This window comes from Strongylocentrotus purpuratus, unplaced genomic scaffold (assembly GCF_000002235.5).
Source record: "Strongylocentrotus purpuratus isolate Spur 01 unplaced genomic scaffold, Spur_5.0 spur5_scaffold_7, whole genome shotgun sequence".
NCBI lineage: Eukaryota > Metazoa > Echinodermata > Echinoidea > Camarodonta > Strongylocentrotidae > Strongylocentrotus > Strongylocentrotus purpuratus.
Genome location: NW_022145613.1, coordinates 27,993,696 through 28,018,953, shown reverse-complemented (window position 1 = coordinate 28,018,953; position 25,258 = coordinate 27,993,696). Strand labels below are relative to the sequence as shown.

General features: G+C 34.5%; 1 protein-coding gene across 12 annotated transcripts in view; it reads right to left on the bottom strand.

The window, feature by feature from the left end:
• Nucleotides 1–11,402: 11,402 nt before the first annotated feature.
• LOC577726 (arf-GAP with SH3 domain, ANK repeat and PH domain-containing protein 2) overlaps nucleotides 11,403–25,258 on the bottom strand; it is a 76,253-nt gene continuing 62,397 nt past the window's right edge. For 6 of the 12 annotated variants that reach the window (XM_011683263.2, XM_011683265.2, XM_011683264.2 and 3 more), the window contains 6 exons: nucleotides 21,067–21,163; nucleotides 19,073–19,117; nucleotides 15,671–15,723; nucleotides 14,273–14,508; nucleotides 13,247–13,360; nucleotides 11,403–12,711 (listed from right to left, as the gene is read on the bottom strand). In XM_011683263.2, the coding sequence (XP_011681565.1) occupies nucleotides 12,640–12,711; nucleotides 13,247–13,360; nucleotides 14,273–14,508; nucleotides 15,671–15,723; nucleotides 19,073–19,117; nucleotides 21,067–21,163 (617 nt within the window). In that variant the 3' untranslated portion in view covers nucleotides 11,403–12,639. Of the gene's footprint in view, nucleotides 12,712–13,246; nucleotides 13,361–14,272; nucleotides 14,509–15,670; nucleotides 15,724–19,072; nucleotides 19,118–21,066; nucleotides 21,164–24,244; nucleotides 24,275–25,258 lie in introns of all 12 variants that reach the window. The other 6 variants (XM_011683262.2, XM_030974263.1, XM_011683267.2 and 3 more) reach the window with 3 other exon arrangements.

The window sequence follows — 25,258 nt, the reverse complement described above, 5'->3', positions numbered from 1 at the left end:
TTTAGGTAGATGTCTTGCTATCCTGCAGGAAACATTTATCTTTCTGTTTTATAGGAAAGTGCGGTGGAGGAAATGGTAAATTTTTGTTTTATTTCAATAAGAAAGAGTATTTTGAAACTGCACAGCCTAAGGGTGGGGCTTTTTATTCAATTGTAGTATGACAATGCATACGAAAATGAGCATATATTTTTAAGGTTTGGAATTGCATTCTGCTTTATACATAAAGACAATCTATATTTTTGTACTTGCATTCCTTTTTTTGATTTTGTTTGGATATTTTACATGAACAATGTACAATTCTTATTTTGGTTGTGGGGATTAAATAGAGGCCTATGTTACATGTACATATACATCGTAAGTAATGAATTTCGCAGTGAGCTGTTATATGTCATTTTACTTTTTTTTAGCTAGACGTCATGCTACCCTGCAAGCAGGAAACATATAACTTTCTGCTTTATAGGAGATTGCGGTGGAGGAAATGGTAAATTTCAGTTTGATGAAACTTAAAAAAGAAAGAGTAACAAAATCACCCCTTTTTAGCCAGGAATCAAGTTTTTAAAGTGTCTCAAAGATACTTGATTAAATATTGGCAATGATGGCATTTCATGGTTCCATCTACAGCTTTGTACCCAACAGTTTTGAACCCCCGCACTGATCTTTGATCAAAAAAGCAACCGTCACGTTGATATATCACATATCCAGAGATGCCACAAAAAAAACAGACTGAATATCCTAAAAATCAAATTTTGGGAAGAAAAATCAGATATTCATGAAAACTCGACACTGCCACATGGCCCGTTGGCCCGGGCCAGTGAAAATTCAAAAAAATGTTTCACTTTTAAGAACGGTCAAGTCAAATGTTTGCTCTTTCATTAAGATTTAATGAGAAAATTATAAAGCAAAGTTTTGTTGGGGGTTGCGGGAGGTTGACTTGTACATTTTTCTATGCGATTCTGCGTTTTTTATGGGTTTCTATTGTTTTTGGTTTTTTTAATTGAAATTTTTTTTAAATTGCATTATCGTATTTCACTCTTATTGTATTAAATGCGATTTTAGCGCAAGATATTTTTTGCGCTTAAAGATTATTGCAAAACATGTAGAGAGGGGGTGCATTATCGACCCCCCTCTATTATTGAGTTGATGCTTACACATTACACTTTAACATTCTTTTTATTCAATTGTAGTATGAGAAAGCATACGAAATTGAGCATATATTTTTAAGGTTTGGAATTGCATTTTGCTTTATACATAAAGACAATCTATATTTTTGTACTTGCATTCCTTTTTTGGATTTTGTTTGGATATTTTACATGAACAATGTACAATTCTTATTTTGGTTGTGGGGATTACATGTAAATAGGCCTATGTTACATGTACATATACCTCGTAAGTAATGAATTTCGCAGTGAGCTGTTATATGTCATTTTACTTGTTTAAGGTAGACATCACGCTAACCTACAGGAAACATTTAACTTTCTGTTTTATAGGAGAGTGCGGTGGAGGGAGAAGAAAAAAAATCAAAAAAAAAAAAAATCAAAAAAAAAAATTGTATCATCATATTTCACACTTATTATTGTACTAAATGCGATTTAATCGTACTGGTTGGCATCTCTGCATACAAAACGTTTTTAGATGATGAGTATATGCCTGTTCGCTGGTGGCTGTTTTAATTTCTTTTCTCAAAAAATGTGAATTAGTGGTTCTTTTGAGGGTGGTTGCTTTCAATTTCTTTTTTGGGGTGTAAACTACTCAAGCATATATACAAAGTATCCACAGTATGTTAAATACAATATCTTTACAACACTATGTTAACAGCAGCCTACAACTGAATGATCCATATTCTACTAACTGTAAAGTAGATGCTGGGTTTAACCCTATATAGCCTGGGCTATTTTGAAACTGCATAGCCGGGGGGGGGGGGGGGGGGCTTCTAATCCCCCCCCCCCCATGATTTCGGCCGTGAAACAACCGATCGCCGCGACAATTTGCATACAAGTGAAGTGTATAAAATACTATGGTACATGTAATTTCAATATTTTGAAAAAGACACTCGTTTTCATATTTATATGGTAGTTTATTCAATTAAGGTCATAAAATTCACATTTGTACCCATAAAATGTTCTTCATATTTAAACATTTGTGTTCACTACATACAGTGTGAGTCCAAAAAAAGTTTACACCTAGAAAATTGCTAATTATTCTAAAAATCATCTGTGAACAGTAAATTAGTATACATCTTATGAAAGAGTGTTTTATCCAGAATCATTTAGTATCATTTTGTGTGGTTTGTGTTCACGCTTGGATGAACAGGAGGCATTGTTTTCGAGAGTGCAAAAATCGACTTGCACCAAAGTTGCATATGTTTGAATAAAACAATTGAGATTTGGGTATAATTTCAGATACAAATAACATCCCTAACAAATTTAATCATGCTACACATTTCAAATATCGAATATCAAATATCAACCAACGTGTGTGTGTGTGTGTGTGACTTTGCTTCTGCAAAAAGCATATGCAATGCATCATTTGATACGTTCAATTCATTCTCTCACTCCGCTAATCCCAATATAATACATACTGTATCAGTTTGGCGCAAGTCGATTTTTGCACTCTCGCAAACAATGCCTCCTGTTCATCCAAGCGTGAACATATACCACACAAAAATGATACCAAATGATTTGGGATAAAACACTCTTACATAAGATGTATAATAATTTACTGTTCATAGCTGATTTTTAAAGTAATTAGCAATTTTCCAGGTGTAAACTTTGTTTGACTCACACTGTATATGCTTAAGACTATTTGGAATAATAATACAACAACAAAATTTGGAAGAGCCAGGTTATTCCTCATGTTATCTATTGTTTTGATAATTTCTTATGTATTTCCCTTTTTTATACTTATGTACAGTATATGTATTTTATTGCTTTTGTTGTTTTATTACATTTTTAACTATAATTCAACTATTTTGACCCCCAAAACAACACCTAAACTACAAACAAGACCAAATAACCAATGTTTTATCTCACCTTTCGAAAAATGATATTTCCATATGTTCTGTACACAAATCACTAAAATCGCTGGGCTGACTAAAGGGCATGTGAGTTTGTAACGGTAGCTCCAATTTTCAAAAAAATTGTTTCAAAATATGTGCAAGACTCGAATGAAAAAAGTCTTTAAATTTCAGGGCAAGATTCTATTGCGTTAACAAATTTTGCAAAAAATGTAGAGGAAGGGGGCTTCTAAAGCACCCCCCCCCCCCCCCCCACCTCCAGGCTATATTGGGTTAAACTTGATCTAAAGTAAATTTTAACAAATTTAAGGAAGATTGACTGAGGTTTTCTACCTGTTCTCAGATACTAGTAAACACAAATTATTGTATACAGTCCCCCTCAGTATATTTTACCCTAATGTTGACATCACAAATCAATAAACAAACTTTTGGATACACTAAATAGTTATGCATTTGTGTATTTCGATGTTATTACTTTACAAAATCTCTGAAAAGTTACATGTTATGAACCGAAAGGAGAACAAGAGATGTCGAGATGAAGCAAAGGAAGAAATGGAGGGACAGATAGGGAGAGAGAGAGAAAGAGAGAAGGGAGAGCTGGAAACAATAACTGGAGAGAGAAAGGAGAGAGGTAGTAGATCCAACACTGAAAAAGAGAAGGGGAGTAATGACAGCCGAGGAAGGAAGACAGAGAGAAAGAGAGAGATATATGAAAAGGGATGACCGCTAACATTGAAAAAATAGAGCTTTAGAGATACATTTTATCCCATTATATGCATAATATACACAATTAACTAAATTATTCATACCTTCTGTAAATTTGAAGTATTTTTTTTCCTTCATAACTTTAGCATGAAAGGTGGGCTGATTGAATTAGGGCCTTTAATAGTTGAATACCTAATGAATGATTTAGTTGCTATTAAACTGTACACACACTATGAACATGACGGACAAAGAAAGCGGCAAAATGTTCCTCATTCTACCCTCAACAATTGCTATGGTAGACAAAGGAACATCCCTTCACTTCTATTATGTAAAAATGTGTAGAACAGGTGAATATGCATGTGACACCTGTTCTACAGATTTTTACATGATAGCAGTGAAGGGCCGATGTTCCTTTGTCTACCAATGAGGATCGAGGAACTGTATATTTTGTCCGCTTTCTTTGTCCGTCATATTCATAGTGACATGCACTGTAGGATAGAATTGTGGATGGTTCTGAAAGGAAGGGCTTGTTTTGGTTTCAACAATTCAACAAAATCTTTGGTAGATTGTGAATATACTCCAAGGACTATACATATCAAACCCTCAAAAAAAGTTCTGCAATTCAAGTTTTAGCGTTAATATCTCTCTTGTTACTATGTCATTATACCTGATGTTGGTATCAGTGAATAGCCTGTTAATTCCCCTTCACAATAATGCCCTAGTTATAATGATTATGTGTTTGTGGACTGTGCAGTACCGTAGTCCTGAATATGGAGCCAAGTCAAAGGTGATATTTTGCAAAAAATACATTGTTATTGTCAATGGTGAATTCTTCAGACAGGGGTGGAAAGGAGTTTGCCTGCACTGATGCTCGAGTGCAGAACAACTTGTAGAGGTGTTGTGGTCTAGTGGACAAGTCTCCAGACTGTGCACCACAAGGTCCGCGGTTTGAATCCCTGCCGTAACACTAATGTTCTTTGGCAAGACATCGATCTACATTTGCCACACTCGACCCAAGTGTAGTAAGTGGGTACCTGGTAGGATTTATTCCTTGAATGCACTGAGCGCTAAGTTTGCCAGAGCTACAGCCAGAGTGATATAATATGTCAAGTCCTTTGGAAGCGCATAGAGACATAATATCGTAATGTGATATGCGCTATACGAGAAAGGCATACATGTATTATCATTATCATAGTAGTAAATGAGCCTACGGTATCCACTTCAAATATATGAAACGAAAACAAAAATTACGATGCCAGAGAAGAGGTCGACTAAGTTGCACAACCAAGTTATTTTTATTGTTTTCTTGTTTCAAAATTCAATTGAAAACACATTACTTTTCGTATATCCATATGTTCATAAATAATTCATTGACAGAAACAATACAAACTAACAAAAGATTTATTTACATGTAACCAACATTAACAATGTACCTAGAAATTCTATGTAAAGATATTACATTTTGTTTACACATATACATGATTACAAGTCATACTTATATTTTGTCTATATATTATGTTTTAAGCCTTTAAAATTAGAGTATCTTATTTGACACTCTAGACTTATTATCTTTATATATGTAACACAATATATTCGCATTTTAGAACAATTATACCTGTACCTACATGGGCAAGTAAATTTAATCTAATGGATACATACCAGAGTATATCATGTGGATTACATCAACATTTTATTGAATAACTAGTAATTTATATTTTTTTTTCCTACACCAACATTCATCCCTAGATCAACTAAAAAGTTTGCAAAGTACCAAAGCAATTTAATCGCATCTAGTGTATTCAAGAAGTGTTCCAACAGTATACAATTGAATTGCAAGTTCATACAGTACGATTCAGTCCCCGACTGGTAAGATTTACGGCCTAAAATTGAAAGATGCTTCATGAAAGAAATTTCTAAAAATTGAATTCACCATTTCATCAGGTCAGAAAGAAGTAAAGTTTATATACAAAACTGTGTGTTCATGGCATTCTCTATTCTAAAACTATGAAAATATTCTCAATTTTTGTATTCATACATGTGTATGGCTTCATATAAAGTAGATATACATGTATATGTAAAAAATGCATGATTACGAATGGGAGAGGGTTTTGTTTTCTTCATATTAATTTTATTTCCAAGAAAACTTTAATAACTGAACTGTGTCTAGATTGATATAAAATTACAATAAATGTTACCATTATTCACTGTCATATGGTTTGTCAGTGACTTAACATTGGTTTCCATTATTGTCTTTATAGACGCATTGCTTTCAGCTTTAAAAAAAAAAGAAATGGTGTTCTAATACAATCCCCCAAATATGAATTATCCTGTTTTCACTGCATACATGCATATTTTAATTTTTCAATCATCATAATTCCCTCAAATATAATAACAATTATAATGTACCAATAAACTAATATTTTTAACATTAAATACAAAAAAGAACTGAATGGATCTTTACAACACAATCAAAATGTATATCAAAAGAAACATAAACAATCTGTAAAACACAAGTAGAAAAGCTTATAAAAAGTACAGTGTAATTATGTCAAAAACAAAAAAACATACCGTATTGAAGAGCACTTTGATGTATGCATGTGTAAAATGAATGAAAAAATACTGACTTTTTGTCTCTCACACCATTACATCTTCCACTTCTCTAAATTGCACAAAATGCCATATTAGTGCAGTATCAATTAACCAGCTTAACTGGGAAAATGATGTAGTTTCTGGTCAGACAATCAAAGTGGCATTCATAACAGATCCTACAGTTGAAAGTTCATTCTTCAGCCACTTGTTCCTAATTCGCATCCAAGCTTAAAGGTTCTACTTATGATTTTAAAGGCATCGTTAAACAATGTAAAATCTGAGATGCACGGCCCTTCGTGTTATTAGTGTCTCTGATATGGTGTACCGGTAATATTGAAGCCCTAAAAAAATTGCGCTTCAAAATGATCAAGAAGTGCCTCAAAAAAGGAAAAATCTGTGAGTGACCGGTTGTACCAAACCGTACTCGTTTTCCCCAATACCGGTAGGCTGTAGTGTTATGAAAACCTGTTAGGAAAACGCAAAATTTGATTTTGATTTCCAATCATAAATATTTTGATAATCAGACAGGCAATCGGCTTGTAAAAGTCATGGGGTTCCTGACTGACCTAAAAATTTATAAGTATCATTGCAGGATGAGCTAAATCCAGGATTTTGTTTCAGAATTTGAGACAAAGTTACCCAATCCCTTTAAGCAAAACAGGTCTAAAATGGTTTGGGCAAAATGATACCTAAACACCAACAGCATTTCTATGAGTTTACTTCCTACACTTCCTCCCGACCTAGCAGCAAAGAAAATAAATGATCCTGTCTTTCATCCTTTTTTGATATGACAAAGGTCTGAAAAATACTTATTGAAGAACATAATAAAGCACACATTGGTTTCCTTACATCATTCTGTATAAATTATTTAGAATTTGGGGATTTCTTTCAACAACTAAAAAGAAAAGATAATACATTATACTACCACACAAAAGAAAGACTCCTCCGAACGACCCACCCCCGTAGTTATAACCTTGATAATTTCAACCTTATAAGGTTTGCATAGAGGTTCTTAAAGATGGGAAATTCCAATGTAATTTTACTTAAAGATCTATTTCATTCTAAATACTCGCCGTCTTATGGGACTAGATCATTATGAATGATGAAGCATGGGTCCAAACTGGCCAACAGGTAATACAATGTAATCTTATTATAATTCTATTACGAGCAAAGGAAAGAGTCTTCAAATATCGAATTTGCAGACATGAGGGCTTTTTTAAAAGAAACATTATTGAATTGCTTATAAAAATTACTTGCATGCCTAAAGAAATATTTGAATAGGTTTGGGTGTAAAATTCCCCATCCTCCCAATGATGAAAGACCCTGGACAAATATATTAGAAAGTAGCTACACTATTAATTTACTTCTGGGCACTGTTGCATAAAACTTACCACTGATGGTAACTTTGCCATCAGTATTAACTTTCGTGGCAACATCACTCAACAGCCAATCAAATTAAGGTTTCCATGGAAGTTACCATTAATGACAAAGTTACGATCATTACCATTAAGTTTTATGCGACAAGGCTCAGAAGTATATACATAGTACAAATGCTTCCCATTCAACATATTTGCAAGACTGCAAATCTTTAGGTTTGTTCTACAAATCGTGTTTAATAAGATGATTAAGATCAAAGTTACACTTTTAATCTCAGTACAAAATCTTAACCTCCAAAATGTTGAGCTATTCAGCTCAGGGGTTATAGTGAGTTACGATCAGTTATACATGTATATAAATGATGAAGCATGCACGTCTTGTTATATATATTTTGACCTGTCTCTGAACAAGGTTCATCTTTCATTCAAATTATTCTATAGCTTTATACTCAGCAATAATGGACATTGGAAAGAACTTGAGATTACTCTCCACTAATATGTGACCCCATGCAACATTATTACATTTATCTTTCAACTTACACCTTCTATATGCATGATATCGTATCCTGACAGCCAGAAGGCCCTTAACCCTCTCAGGTCAGGAATCATTTTTAGGACTTAATTGATCACATAATGTTCTTCAAATTGGCAACAATAATATTTTTTTTTCTTTTATTGCTACATTGTTGAAATAAAATCTAAAACCAAGTAAGTGGGTGAGAATAATGTCAAAAGGTTGGGGAAAAATGCAAAGTTGTATTGAAAAGCAATGATTTTGAACCTCTCAACAAGTTGCCAATTTAAGGATTAAAGATTTTATTTTGCTTTGTACAATTCCTGGCATGAAACGCAATGTAGTCATGAAATAAACATGGATACAGTGTGTGCATTAGTTTTAGCTCTTTCTACGCATGCATCTGGGATAATTTGTATGGCTCTGAATCAAAAGATGTTTTATAATCAAACCACAAAAAAGTGGAATGATTGTCGCGAAAAAGTTAACTCGTATCCTTTTCTCCCTTTAGCTCTGAACAAATAATATACCGTAAATCTCCATGTATAAGCGCACCCCTATTTTGGGGGCAAACAAAACAAAAAAAAATGTTTGTTGTTGTTGTTGTTTTGTTGCCGAAAACCCACGCGAGGAAGGACCTTCATTTTACATCGAGGTGCAGTTGAAGGTGTGAACTTGTCAAAAATAATAGTAACAACAGTCTAAGGCTTCATGATACCAAGTGTCCCACACCAGCCTCCTCACATCACCTAGCAGAAGCACTGTGTTCTATGCCAAATATCAATAGTCATGCATGATATGAATAGCATCCTCTAAATTTCTGACAATGGAGTACCTAGGATAGAACCTTGTGGTACACCATTTGTTATAGAAAAAAAATTGAGGAATTTTTATTATAAACTACATATTGAGATCTATTAGAAAGATTACTTTCAAACCAAGATGACAGACAAACTTGAGTGTTGTTGTAGTTTCCGAGTGGTGAGTCACCACACTGATTACTGAGCTAGGAGACATTGCCAGGCATAGCGCCATAAATCAAAACTAAAAAAAAAAAAAAAAAAAAAAAAACTTTTTTTTTCTGTACCTGTGTATAAGACCAACCCCTGACTTTCAAATTTTTTCGGCGGCAAAAAAGTGCGCCTTATACACGGAGATTTACGGTACATGTATTACATGTATCTTTCAAACATACATCTACTACATGCACATCTGCCAAAAGACAATAGGGCTTTACTTGTATTCTTATAGACATGAGCGCTATACAAGAACCCACTATTATTATTATTATTATTATTATTATACACACAGCTAATGCCCTTCTCACTCTCAATGAAAGATACATTGCAAATTTAAATCTTTGTGAATCTCAAATGATACAGTATGGAAGAATGTTGAACGAGTATATTATGTCAAAAGACATTCTGTGGAATGATAGTACTTAAAGCTTTATCTGGTCTCTCCCCTCTATGATGAAAGCATTGAAAAACAGACTGCACCAAATACCAGGGCCCTGTTTCATAGAACTTGTTATCAATAACAAGTTGCAATAGCTGTTATAAGCTACTGAAATTGCTGCATTTGATTGGCGGAGAGCAAATTTGTTTTAGAAATGTGACACTTGATATTGATATCAAGTCTTGTGAAACAGGGTCCAGTATATCAGGTATCCTTGTACATGAACACCTGTCAATAAACCCCTAAAATATGGACACTTCTGACTGAATAGGAAGTTTTCTGTATTAATAACCATATCAAAACTGTTACTAGATAAAAAGATGCTGCACCATATTCTTCATTTTATATATATATATATATGTAGATATAGGAGTTGGAAGGTTACACTTTATTGGTACGAGTTATACAGACTGTTTCGCCAGAAGGCTCATCAGTAACTAAATACATAATACAATCATGGCGAAGTTAAAAACACTCATGTGCAGTCAGGCAAGAATACAAAAGAGACACAAATAATACCCAAGTAAGGGCGAACGCAATAATACAATAGTGGAATTAAGGGGTTTAAGGGTAAGGGGAAAGGTCATGGTGGTACAGGGGGGGGGAGGGGTTTAACCATATTCAGAGAGTAGAAACTTTCTCTTATGTTTACATGTGGAAATGAGTTCAGTTCTAGAGTTAAGGATGGTGGATTTCTCAGCAGTGATGATGTGGTACTTTTCCCATAGGCAGAGATTGCAGCGATTTGTTCTGGGTGAGTATGGTTGGGCGTGCCGGATGATTCTCCATGATATTGTGTAGGGTATCCCGTCGTCTTTCAGCATCCAGGTGTGTTTACTTAGCTCGGTCTGGTATCTCTTTTCTTGGTGGGTGAAGCTTGCTTTATGAGTTGCATATCTGGCTTTGAAGGATGTGGATGTGAGTCCAATGTAGAGTTTCTCATCGTTGGGGGTCACAACCTTGGCTTCATAGACGATATTTTTGGTTGTGCATTTTCCTGGGAGGGGGCAGTCGTCTTTCTTTCTGCAGTTGCAGGTTTCTGGGTCTCGGTTGGGGTTGTGGTTGATGATTCTATTGTTGTGGGCCTTGGTTATGGTTGCTATGTTATCCATGCAGCTGTAGCTGATCTTCAGTGTGTTCCTATTGCAGATTTTGTGTAGTTGGTGTTCCTTTGGGAAGTGCTGGTCTACGAGAGCGAGGAACCTTCTGCCAATATTCGTCTTCGCGTGCTTGCTATATGGGGGGTTGAACCAGGTTATGTTGCGTTTTCGTTTGTGGTGCTCTTTGTTGTTGATGTCACTGGTCTTGGGTGTGTAGGTTAAGTTGGTGTTGTGGCCGGCATCACGGAGTGCTTTTTCATACTCCGGTTTCGCCTCGTTGAATACCTCTGCGCTGCTGGAGATCGTGGATAGGCGGGTTTGTATGGAGTGCGGAATCTTCTTGGTGACGGTTGGCGGGTGGTTGGATTCTACCCCTTAATTCCACTATTGTATTATTGCGTTCGCCCTTACTTGGGTATTATTTGTGTCTCTTTTGTATTCTTGCCTGACTGCACATGAGTGTTTTTAACTTCGCCATGATTGTATTATGTATTTAGTTACTGATGAGCCTTCTGGCGAAACAGTCTGTATAACTCGTACCAATAAAGTGTAACCTTCCAACTCCTATATCTACATTTGCTCCTACAGTTGAGCACTGTCAGAAATTGCAGTTTCACTAAACTTGCTTATATATATATGTATATATATTTTTTTTTTTTAAATCAAAGTATGGACTACTGCTCAGAAGTTATCAATGTGACCCTACCTGTATATGCAAGTGATATAACACCTGCCTAGATCAAAAAGGGCATTTTTAAACTCTAAACTCTAACTCTAGACCGGTGTTGCATGAAGCTACTATTCTTTATCCCCACTTGCCAATATTCCACAAAAACAAAAAAAAATGCTGAGGTTTACCGGGTCATCTGTGAATGAGCCTTTGGTTTAGAAATCAGTTGTAAAGTTTATTTACTAGAGAAATAAATGATAATCTTAGGTAGATTCATACCGGGACTTAGTTGACAAATGACAGCACCTGTATCGAAACACTCGAATGCACATGTATTAAATACACACATTCCACTTTTATATTAACAAGTACAGTAGAACCTGGTTATAACGAGGTTTAGGGAACCATGGAAATCACCTTTTAATATTAGGAATCCTGTTGTATCAGAGTTTTTATAAAAGATATAAAGAGCTGGGACCAGCAAAATCCCCTTGTTATAACAGAAACCTTGTTACATCAGTGCTCTTTATGAGGTTCCATTGTTCTTATATAAGAGGAATCTTAAATGAAGAAATGAGCCCCACTTATCATACTTTATGTCTAATTTATCCAAATAACAACCGTCACGTCTGGGGCAAGTTTGACGATCCGACTCAATGAATTTCATCAAGCTCAGATCAAGTCCAAACATGATTATGGACACATGGGACTAATAGCCCATGGAAATGAAATAAGATACTACATGATCGCAATAAGAAAAATATAGAAACAAATGTCAAATTGTTGGTACTGGTGAAAGATTTGGTTGGAACAGAATTCCTGATTTTGAAAAATGCTTCTCTAAAGATGTTCATCTTCTCATGATGGATAGATACTTTCTAATCCAAAAATATATCTATACAAAATATTACTGATTCAAATTATAGACATGTACGTTTCTAGCACTCATTCATGACTATACTCCACTATTGTCTTTATTTCTAGGAAAAATACAAAATTTGAGAGTTATGCTGTGACCAGGTTACAATCTCAAAATTACTTTCAGTCAAATTGAAAATATGTTAACATAGTCTGTCTCTGTTCAGGTACCAGAGTATTCTCTTCATGTACAAACATTAAATGCTACTGACATCAAATGGAGTGGGTGGGACCAAGTGCGAGGGAAGAAGACTACACAGATTGGAGTGCACGGGACTGGAAGTGGCAAGCATGGGTCAGTCGATGACATGTACAAAGCACACAGGAAACACCCCTCTCCGTGACGGTTTGCCTTCTATCTCTCCAATCTGGAAATGGAAAAGAAAAGAGTGGTTAAATTGAGAAAAGTAAATGACATTGTCAATGATTATCTGTTCATTTTGTTTCCCAGACTTTATATTTACATTTTTTTCTCTTTCTGTTTTATTGATATTCTGACAAACACATTTATCCTCCTTCACCCTTTAATCATCTTCATCTCCCCAACTTCCTCTTCTACTTTCTTTTCTTATCCTCTTTGAGCTTAATAAAACAATTTCTTCTCCTTTATTTCTATTCTATGTTGTATATTTTAATCTTTCTTTTGCTCTTGCTTTTTTTTTCCTCTCTTTCTTCTTTTCCCTTTTCAATGACTTTCTATCCTCCTACCTAACCCCCCTCGCTCTTTCTCTCTCTCTCTCTCTCTCTCCCCCCCCTCCCCCCTCCCCCTCCCTCCCTCCTCCTCCTCCTCCTCCTCCTCCTCCTCCTCCTCCTCCTCCTCCTCCTCCTCCTCCTCCTCAAGCCGATTATCAAGATGATAATCTCCTGTCACTAATATAGTCTCTCCTTCTTCAGATTACTCACCCACCACTCTGCATCAGCCTCTCCTGTCACTAATATAGTCTCTCCTTCTTCAAATGTGAGCTCATCTTGATAATCGGCTTGACAGTCATACAGTGCCCTCACTCTCTTTGGTCTCTAGAACAGGAAAGAACAAAACTATGTGAAAAGGGTAAGTTTAGCCCGTTGCCTACAGGACACAGTGCCCCTATATCAAAGTCTACGCTTGTACATGTATGGGAATGAGAGGGACTTGGTAACATTGTTCAGATGAGAGATAATGGTGCTAAGGTAGTGACTACAATGTTAGATGTACAATTAAAGATAATCTGAAGTTAGGGGGAAAACAGACCATTATTAATGATAACAATTGGGAAAAACTGATCTGATCAATTCCTTAATTCTCCCAACTATATTATTACAATTAAATTACGGTACATGTTACATGTAGGTGAATGCAAATCGTCAAAAATTAATGAATTGGCTCTATATACCATTCCAGACATTTAACTGTTGAAAGATTTTTAAAAGCCTGGTTTATGTCTTATTTTCATGGAAAACGGTTGGGAAAATTCAAAAAATGATTGGGAGAATTTACCGTCAGAGGGTGTCGCACAGTGACGCCTTCAAAGAAAACCGTAAATATCTTTGTGGTTTGAGATTTGTTCAGGATTTTTTGCGTGTTAGAGGGTTAGTACAGTATCAGATATATAATAAGTAACATTTCATACAAAAATTACACAGTTTTTTCATCAACCTTCATCAATGTTAACGAGTCACTTTGAGAGATTGACCACAGAAGAGTTGTCATCACAGCACACGTGTGGAATGCTCCCCAGGGAGTAGAGAATGTGCATACATTGTGTGCGGGTAAGCCTGAATCCTATGACCGGGGTAATAATATATATATATATATATATATATATATATATATATATATATATCTATATATCTGTAAAGCGCTTTGAGAGGGCCTTCGGTGCTGAAAAGCGCTATATAAGAACTAGCTATTATTATTATCCAAGAAAGGGAAGAGTAATCATCTCTCACCGTCTTGGCGCCCCTTGGTGCTGGGGTAGGTGGACCACTGCTGCTACTCTTGCTACTGGATGCATCATCAGTGGAGCTGCCGTGACGACTCTGTGAACGGCTACCGGGCGTGGTCGGCAGGTCCTGTTGGCTGTTTGGTCTACTATTAGAATGGAAGCTGGCCTGGGAACCTGGTCTGCTACTGGCACCCATCGCTGTCCCATTGCTGTCGGATGTCAAGTATTTCTTTGGTGGAACTGGAAGAAGGGCAAGGAGAAAGGAAGTGATCTCTATCTCTGGTTTATTACGAGATCAATTATACTTCACACTTTATAAATAAATAAATAATAATAAATAATAAATACAAACGTTACTTATAAAGCGCTTACCACCGAAGTCTCTAAGCGCTAAGCTGCTAACCATTTCAATAACATGTCAGTCACTTCGATGAGACAGACACCAGACTGACAAAATACCAAACAAATATCACGTTATCATGAATGGCCAATAATTGGTTGATTTAGAGTTGGCGTAGAGTCAAGATGGCAGTGTGACTAAAGTTTTACTATTAGAGTAAATCACATGCATATTTTTTTTAACAAGTACAACTGTCACACTTACCCTTAAAGGTACTACATGTATGTTTCATTTGCGGGCCAAAAAAATGAAATGGTTAAATTCCAAAGGCATTCGAAAGATAATACTAATTTAGAACTTCTCTCAAAACGAAAGGGCTTCAAAATGTCTTTTAGCAAGAAAATAACGAGCATTAGTTGTCATTTGACTTTAGTGATTGCAATCACCTAAGTAATAGTCTGATTTTCAGAACCTCGTACCGAAAGGTTGTACGCTTTCTGCTGTGCAAAGATTTACAGCTCATTTTATGTACGTTATTACCAAAGAAGAAAAAAAAAGTCAGCCAGTCAGTCACTCAATAGTGTCTGACAGTGAAGTCTAGAAAGTAAACAGGTTTCCTTACATAATTTGAATAATAGGACACTGCTAACGTTAAAATTTCACAGACAGGACATACGTGACATATTCCTAATTTCTGCAAAGTTCTACAGAATTTGATATTGGCTGCAAATGGGACATACCGGGTAGTACCTTTAACATAAATGTATTCTTGGCCATATATACATGAAGCTATGGTAAACTTTCTAGAAAAGTCAATAACACTCGCACACACACAAAAAATCAAATTATTATATGCACCTGAACAGTATGATTAAAATTTTGCTATGTCGAAATATTTCATATGGTACTTCATTCATAAGCTCTACTTTATGCTCATATTCTTAACATCCTCTTTCCTCTTTTATAATATCCGGCTAATATTCTATGAATAATTTATTTAAAAGCATTAATTCCTTCCAGCATATGCTATCAACATAAGATATTAAGTCAAGTGAGACTTACTTGCTGGAGGGCTGTCAACGCTCGGTGGCCGTGGTAATAACTCTGGTCTTGAGCTGTTGAAAACAATTCAGAATATTAAAAAAAAAATTGCAAAAATACAAATATCTTATGACGTAATGTTTGGATTATAAATCTTATACTTAAAACTATGTTTTAATGATGAAAATTTGATGCTGCCTTCAATGCCACAGAATTGTTGACCTTGGATGACCTTTGATATCAAAGAAATGGCTATGTATGGCAATCAATGGGTATCACAGATGTGTGACATCAAAGGATTATACATGTTATACGTATCTCCCATGTTATGCATTGTAAACAGGCCTGTAAAGTACATTACTGTATGAATGAGTTTAAACAATCTCAAACTACATGTACAATTGCGTTACAGTCAATTTTATGTACCGGTAACTTGATTGTTCTTCCAAACTGGCACTTAAATTCAATTATTTAGTTATCTTTGTTATTTGTTTTGGGCAATGGAATAGACAATATTTTTCTTCAAATTTCCACCTTTGATGATTAACGGGATAGAAATACACGAAATACACACTGTATAAGAAAATAATGAAAATTACAAGGGCAAGATGCATCAAGCCATGCTTTAATATGTTAATAGAGTCAGTTTGCAAGAAGCATATTAATCAGGCGTTGGCTTAAGAGCACACATTGAGTCTACCTGCTGACATTTGAGGTGGGATTGTTTAACTTTGTCATTATGTGCAATGACAGAGAGGAATGGAAGGTAGGAAGGATTATAGTGCAGCTAGCCACAGCTCTGCGGGTGCGAAGTACAAGAGTGCAATAAATAGAAGGGCCCTGACAGTGTGGAAAGTATACTCCAATGGAGGGGGGGGGGTGTTTCACAAAGATCCTAAGTCAAACTTAACTCTAAAGTTGGACTTGAAAAATTATGGAGAGCCATTTGTAGCCTTAAAGTAAAATATATTAAAAAGCAAAAATTGAAGTATTTTAAACTTTCCATAAATTCTGCATCAAGAACATGAAATCAACATTTTATGCCTTTAAAAAAAACTTTTACAAAATATTTTCAAAGATGCTAATGGCTTTTCATAATTATTAAGTCCAACTTAGAGATAAGTTCAACTTAAAATCTTTGTGAAACACCCCCATGTACAAGTTCAAGTACCTTGATGAATTGGTTGGTTTGGCAGTATGATAGAGCTATGAACACCTTTCAGGGCCTGTATTCAATTCAATACTGTCAATAATGTCAGAAATCTGAGTATTTCATTCAGTTTCTGAATTAGGTTAAATGCTTAGCTAGCTTTGGTATTCAGCCGCAGCTTTTGGCTAAGTAATTTACCCTAAGTTTAAGAACTTTGAGCAAAATACTTTTGAGGTCTTGATTTGCAGACATATGGTTTTCATATGCAGTCATCATAAGCTCATTAGCTGAGCAAAATTGTATTTGCGCAGATTTAATGTGATACGTAATAATTGATAAATAATTGGATTGACAATATGAAGTCATAATGATTGTCGTTAAGTATTTTACTTTAAAGGTAATACAAAGTTTTGGTAAATTTTGGCTGGATAATGATACTTTACAATTTTGATATATTTTGATGCCCCTGTGGATGTTTTATATGCACTAGAAAATTTAGCCCCTAAAAACTACCTAAAATGGTAGCTGCCACCATGAAAATCTCAGAAAATGCAGTTGTGATATATAATTTCCAAATGGGAATAGCCAATCGGTCGATTAAGTCATGAAACATTGTTTTATAGCTAGATTAATATCTTGACCTTGAGAGGGAGCTATACAACACGAAGGATGGTATTCCGGTAGTGGATACTAAGTTAGCACGTACTAAGTTAGTCCACACTTTTATGGAGTGCCTGTTGCCAATCCTTTTACCCTGTACAGATTATTTTAATCCTGCAATGAAAAGTGTCCACAAAATTAAATTTGCAATGAAATGGGAAGAAAAAGATAATATGAGTGTGGACTGAATTTCAAGAAAGTCTTTGGTAGATTATCTTTGTCATGAATATTGAAGGAGGAAGATGACACCTACATGTAGCATTCCATAGAAGTGTGAACTAATATTCTTGTTTAGTCTGGACTTAGTCCCTGCTTTACTTATGAGAATACCACCAAAAGAGTTTATTATTTACTATTTCATCACATTAGACTTGACTTTAACCGCGACATCGATCACTGATTACTGTAGGATCGCATATGCTTCCAATATGTTCATTTGAACTGAATTCATGACCCCATACCAAAACTTTGTATTACCTTTAAAAGTCGGCTTGCTAAAAAATTAATGCTTAGATGTGATCTGAAATAAGAGCCAAGACATATTACTTAGGCAAATAAAATGCTAAGTAAAATGCTGATTTAATCAACATTTCAACAGGTAGTGGAAAACTTGGTTGCTGTCAAAATGCAACAAATAAAAAGAGCGATTCAGAAACAAAAGTATTTGGCCTGTGAAAAGTGTAATGAGGTGCTAAGACTTTAGAAAAGAATTACAAGAGAGACAAAACTGAAACAAAAGAAATAATTTTTTTCACTTTTTAAACTTTTAGCATACAGCAGTACAGGTTTTGTAACAATTATTTTTCTCAGGAATGTTCATATTGACCTTGTCTCATTTGGTCATATTTTTGCAGATGACAATTGATAAAGAGTTTAACATTATTTTTTTCTTTTTTTGTCATCTCAATTATTCAAAATATCAATGTACATGTATATTTCACGTCAGTGTATTCATAAACTGTTGTCTCTTTCGAATGACTTATGGAAAGTTTGACTTAAACATGATTCAGTCGTAGGTAACGCCTAAAAAACAAACAGGATGGTTACATAATCTGAGCAGACAATATATATCCCAGTGAACTAAGGTCAGAATAGTACTATAAAACTGAAATGAAATGTGTGACGATCAACTGCCATTTTGTACTGGTTTTGCTCAAAGGAAAGTCACATGCACATGCACTACAAGGCTGGAAAAAAAAATGATGTCAAAAAAAGTTTGAAAGCACACATGTAAAAGTAGACTTGCCATATTGTATAGCTATAAAGAAAGATGGGAACTCGGTATAACTTTTTACATGTAATCTGTCTTAAACGATATACATGTACAATTTATGATAGTCACACTATTAGTTGTTCTGATATAACTCCCGACAATAGCAAAATCTTGCAATTGTCAATCATTGGCATCATTGAACATTCCCTCACTGCTTCACACTGTGCAAAAAAAATTAGGCTTTAAACAAATCAAAAGTCTCTGAGGCAAAATCATATTTCAAAGCTTTTGAAGTATTTTCTTTTTAAGAAAAAAGAAAGAAAAAAAGCATAATTCTGCAATTGGCAACAATTACAGTCTCCGTGCAAGACAGAAGCTCAAATACAGATGCAGTGATTACCAGCGGCCATAGGAGTGGGAGTATGAAGCTCGTCTATTTTCCCAGCTGTTTGTTGATACATGGAGGAGGGAGGATGACAAGGGGAAAGGGGGTCGTTGTCATGGAAACAGGATAGGTACATGTATTAGAACATGGACCCTACCACAAGAAGATAGGGTTGACTTTACAGCATCACCTTTAGCAACAACTATTTGGTGAACTTTGACCTTCTAAATCATTCAGTACATAATTTGATCTTGAGATATTAAAATAATGAAGTAATCTGATTAAATAAACATTTCTTTCGATTTAAAAAAAAAATCTTCCTAATATGAGAGGTGTACAAATGTTTGACATTTTAGAAGAAAAAATATAATTTCATTGAAATCATCACAGACAATGATCAAAATCCTCTGAAATTTGTAAAGGTGATACCATGTTATGATGTCATGTCATGCAGATGAATACATTCCACAATCCATAGACATGTGTGTGAACAAACATGGCACATGTATTTGTGAGTACGGAATACATTTAAATGCCTGGGTGCAATTGCAAGACAATGGGGGTATTGCATCATCAGTTCATAGGGCTTTCCAACATCCCAAATTTCCCAATTTACAGAGATACAATCACTAAAAAGGAACTAAGCTACCATCTTCTCAAGGCTAAGCTATTATGCTAAATATATACATGCTTTAATAGTTATTGTTTATTGGCCATTCATTTTATCTAAAAGCACAACTGTTATGCATAATATGTGAAGTACTTGTAGGTACCGGTATGCCTAACTATACATGGTAACATGACCAGTCAATTTGTCTGGAGGCTAATGTATTATAATGAAACATGAATAGGTACATGAATGCATATTAATAATTTCATAATGATGGCTCAATTTTCACAAGGCAGTATTGATTTGCTTGAATATCTATGCTTAAGCTACGGTCACAAATGTTCGTACGGACGATGCGTTCTTCCGAATCTCCGTTTTTTTCTTCCCGAATTTCTATTGTCTGAAAATCGTTCGTACGGCGTTCATAGCGGTTCGTAATGGCATTTGTGACCGGGGCTTTAGATGTAGTTGAGGTTAAATTATCTTCCCTGCTCATTCTAATGTACATTTTTCAAGTTGCATACAGGTTAGATTAATTCTCTCTTCATAAATGATTGCAGTTAATTTAGCTTGATTAAGAATGATTAGATCAATAAATAATGAGCCTCAACAAGACTACTGGATGAGGATGGAACAGTATAGAGAAAAGTCTACATAGTACAAGAAAGGAGAACAGAGAAGATTTAAAAAAATTGCATTGCTTTGCCTGTAGAAATGAATGAAAAAGGTAAAAGGGAGAGAAAGGATAAGATAAGAAATACATTAACGAGAAATATATGAAGAAATGTATAAAGAAGAGGAAGAAAAAGAAAGATAAGGAGGAGAAGGAGGATGTGAAGAAGAAGAAGATGATCATCATCATCATGAAGAAAAATGAGGAGAGGAAGACAAAGATGAAGAAGAAGAAGAAGAAGAAGAAGAAGAAGAAGAAGAAGAAGAAGAAGAAGAAGAAGAAGAAAAAGAAAGATTAGGAGGAGGAGAAGGAGGATGTGAAGAAGAAGATGACGATGATCATGATGAAGAAAAATGAGGAGAGGTAGACAAAGATGAAGAAGAAGAAGAAGTAGAAGAAGTAGAAGAAGAAGGAGAGGAAGAAGAAGATAAAGAAGAAGAAGAAGGAAAAAAGAAGAAAAGGGAGAAGGAGAGGGAGAAGGAGAAGGAGGAGGTGAAGAAGAAGATGACGATGATCATGACAAAGAAAAATGAGGAGAGAAAGAAAAATGAGGAGAGAAAGAAAAATGAGGAGAGGAAGAAAAATGAGGAGAGGAAGACAAAGATGAAGAAGATCATATAGAAGAAGAAGAAGGAAAAGAAGAAGGAAAAGAAGAAGGAAAAGAAGAAGGAAAAGAAGAAGGAAAGAAGAAGAAAAGGGAGAAGGAGAAGGAGAAGAACTACTTACGCAAGGAACTGTTTCATCTGCTCTACTTGGCTGTTTGACTTTGGGATTGGAGGCGGTGCGGAAGATGATGAGGATGAAGTAGAATCTGATGGTTTGGCTAGAAGTAAAAAAACATGAAAAGAAAGTCAAACATATTGCTATATGCATGCAAGATAAGACAGAAACATATCTACACATTACTAGAGTAAGATGCCACATAACGCATACATTAGGATTCTGCATATAAAAAACATGTACTTGTATTGCTAACTGCAATTACTGTACAAGACAGTATACACAAGATTAAAATAGAAAGGGGAATAAAAACAATTGATTTGGTTGTTGTTTCCTTTACATTTCATATTTCTCACATGATATAATCCCTCTTTCTCTTTCTCTCTCTTTCTCTCTCTCTCTCTGTCTTTGTCTTTCTTTCTTTCTCTCTCTCTCTCTCCCTCTCCCTCTCCCTCAATTTATCTCAAATACACTGCTCTAAACTTTGCAAGAGAGTAGCTACAATTCACTTACCATGAATTAAGAAACAAGATTCTTTTCACATTTTCAAACAAGCCTCTTCCCTTTATAATACTACTTTATTTCAAAATAAAGCAAAGCTTAAGATTCATATAATATTCAACCATCTACTGCTATTAGATGATCACTTCAGTCACTTAGACTGGCCAATGAGAAACTGGGACAATGGACATTTTTGCTTTCTTTTGGGCACAGTCTGTCCATCAAAACGCAGGGGCGAGACCCCAAAATTCCCTCTTCAAATGTTTTTAATCTTCATCAATCATATAGGCATGAACCCAATAGTTTATATGAAAACAACAAACAAGTTTGCAAAGTTTGCAGAATTTCATTGTAAAAGCATGAACATCAGCAATGATAATTTTTTAATCTAAATGCAAAATGCAGAACTCCTACTGCAACACCATTAAGTTGCTGACAAGCAAAATTTTACATCTTATGATGTCTTCTAAAACCCACTGGCAGAACTACAAACAAAAATACAAGTTGCAGCATTTGTATGTCTTCAAGGCATAGATATCAGCATCTTACTTCTCTCTCATTTAAATGCATACAAGGAGGACTTCCTACTACCAACAACAAAAGCAAATCACTCTGTTTGTCTTTCCTTTTTTCAATTTAGTGATGTCACTTACTTTATATACTATTTGTCAGGTATTGTGTTTTGTTTTCCTAATGTTAAGGCTGACTGGCCATGGATATGATATGCTATCCACACAATATTTACATCAATAAAATCATATCATGTGATTTGATTAATACTATCTCATTATCATACTTAATGAAAACAGCAATAATTAAAGAACCAATTTTAAGGTTTACCCATGAATAATTAACTATCCCATTTAGCCCATTTCAGAAACAACATGTAATAGCAATTATCTGCTCATAATCATATGAACTACTTGCATCCAAAAAAATTAATTTTGTTTTATTTCAATATTGGTTTTATTTTTGGGAAAAAATATTAGTGTAACTGGAATGGCACAGAGAGCACTACAAGGTACCGTAATAACAAAGCTGCATGATAACTTCTTATCATATCAACAGGAAAATTTGTGTTAGTTAACTTAAGTTTACAGCTACAATAACAAGAAATGCATCTCAAGAAGGAAAATATTTTCACAAACCCACAAAACTCTCTTCTTTGCCTGCATTGTTGTCGCAATAACACAATCTCTAAGACTTTCAAAATATCAACCGAAGGAAATTTCAAGAACCTTGTCCATCATCATTTGAACTGGGCATACATTGCAAAGATATTTTATGCAAGATTAATGAGATTTCTATGGGACATACAATAGGGCTTTAAAACCGCCTTGAGTTGATTTCTTGAAGGTCTTTGTGATCATGTTCCAGTAAATATGGAAATAGTAATATATATATTCAATGTTTAACTCCTGGATGATACCTTTTACCCAAAGCATGACCCCAATAACAATATGATAACTTAAAATTTATGAAAACAAAAAATATAAAAAACCAAGTTCATGTACTAGGTGATATGAATATTCATGGGCTGTATTGAAAAAAGAAAAAAAAATATTTCTTTTGTTTTTTTGAATCAGACAGAGCTCTACTAACTGATGTATTGCTTTATGAATGATAAGATTTCTTAACTTAGCAAATATAAAAATTAAAATATATAAATAACTTTTTTTAAATATATACCGGTAATCACTGCTACAGGAACAGAACCAATGCAAGACTTAAAAACATTCGTTTGTCATTCTTTTTTAAATCATGAGCTCAATGAAAAGTAGATACTTTGGAAATTGTACATTGTTCAATCTACATAGAGCAAAACAAAAATTGTTGTGAAATGTTAATAAAGACCAACAGCTCTACCTACAGGTGATATCAACAGCATATCTTGCATTAAAAAATATCCAAATTGTTACAGATGCTACTCCATAATTCTTTGATTCAATAAGCATGAAACAAATTTTAAAAAGTTTGCAGTATCCAGTACATGTATTTTAAATATTGCAACTATCCAGCTCAGCTAATGAATATAAGAATTTAAGTATGCACTATTTTAGCAGATATCCTTAATACGAAGGAAAATAAAAATGTAAATTTTGTATCATATAAACATCCCAGTAATCATATGAAGTAAGCTCATAGTTGGCTTTAATAAAGCAGATACTCAAAGGCGCATGTACTATTCAAAATATCCCACTACAGATCTAAATAAAGAATAGAAGATGCTAAATAATGCATTATATTGCTTGAAAAACACAAGTTTCAGTGAAATGATCACCTATAACTGTACATGAAAAGCTTTTTTTCTTTCTTCTAAATTATACTATTATTCTCGGGTAGATTTGAAAAAAAAAGCAAATGGATAAATATCTCAATGTACATGTACATGTAAAGCTAATATATTTTTTTCTTCAGACATTTCACTAAATATTGGTTCAAATTTATCTTAATACCGATAATGCATATATAGATTGGTTATTTCACCACAGCCTTCAAAGATTGATTTTTAATATGATAGAGAAAGCACCAATGTTTTTAATTGCTCACCAGTACCAAACAAATCCAAGAAATATTTTGAAAGAAGAAAATAAATGCAGATACTTAAATGAATATATGCCACGATGGTTACAATACTTGTTTTTCCTAAATAATAAAGCAAAAGAATGAATCGTATTTCTACCTGCTTCTGGTACTTCAGTACCTAAGGTTGCTAGAAAGAGGCAAATAAATATATGCAAAAACAAACAAAAAGGTAAAAATGATTGCTTACATTTAATGATCATTAGTAGGCCTAAGTACTAAAATGGTCAATGAACCTGTGATATCAAATGCTAAAAATGCAAGATGTCTTCAATATACAGTAATAAACATAGTGATATTGATTTCTAACAAAGACCCTACCAGGTAATCTTAACATATTATGCTGTGTTACTGATGGAGAGAAAAAATACTGATGAAAAAAGGAAACAGTTCATAAAAAGGGTAGTTAGTACATTTGAATCATTGAATGAATCTTTAACAAGCCATACATACATGTATCAATACATTCAACCATTTCATTTGAAGAAAAAGAAAAATGAGAAAACATTATGTGAAACGAAAGAAAAAAAAGTTGGAAAATAATATACATGCAAAATATTGCTTTATACTTGATTACTCATTAAAACATACTATGTAGTAGTACTGCATAACATTGCGGGTAAAGACAGAGCCATGATTGGGAAAAGAAATAAATTAAATTTAGCATGAAAACACAAAATTATCAGAGGTGAATTCATTTTGTACATGTACCTGAATCCTACTGATTAGACGATTTGAAATCATCTAAACTCACAGTGACAAATAACTTTACCATCATGGTAAAACCTTAAGCAAAGTGCTTGCACAAGTATACTTAATCTTGATTGACCAATGTTTGGACAGCTGAGTTTGAATGCAACAGAATATTTGCTGCTTATTGACTAATGCAGTGGATATTGACAGCTGTGTTTGATTGTAACAAAAATCTCGGTTCCTGATTGGTTAATAAAGAGAAATTGGATACGCGTGGTTAATTGTAACAGAAACCTTTACTCCTAAAAAACTTATACAGTGAACTTTGAAAGCTATGTTTGAAAATTAACATCAATCATTGTTCCTGATGGTCAATATAGTGGACTTGGAGAGCTGTGTTTGGATGTACAAGTTACCTAAA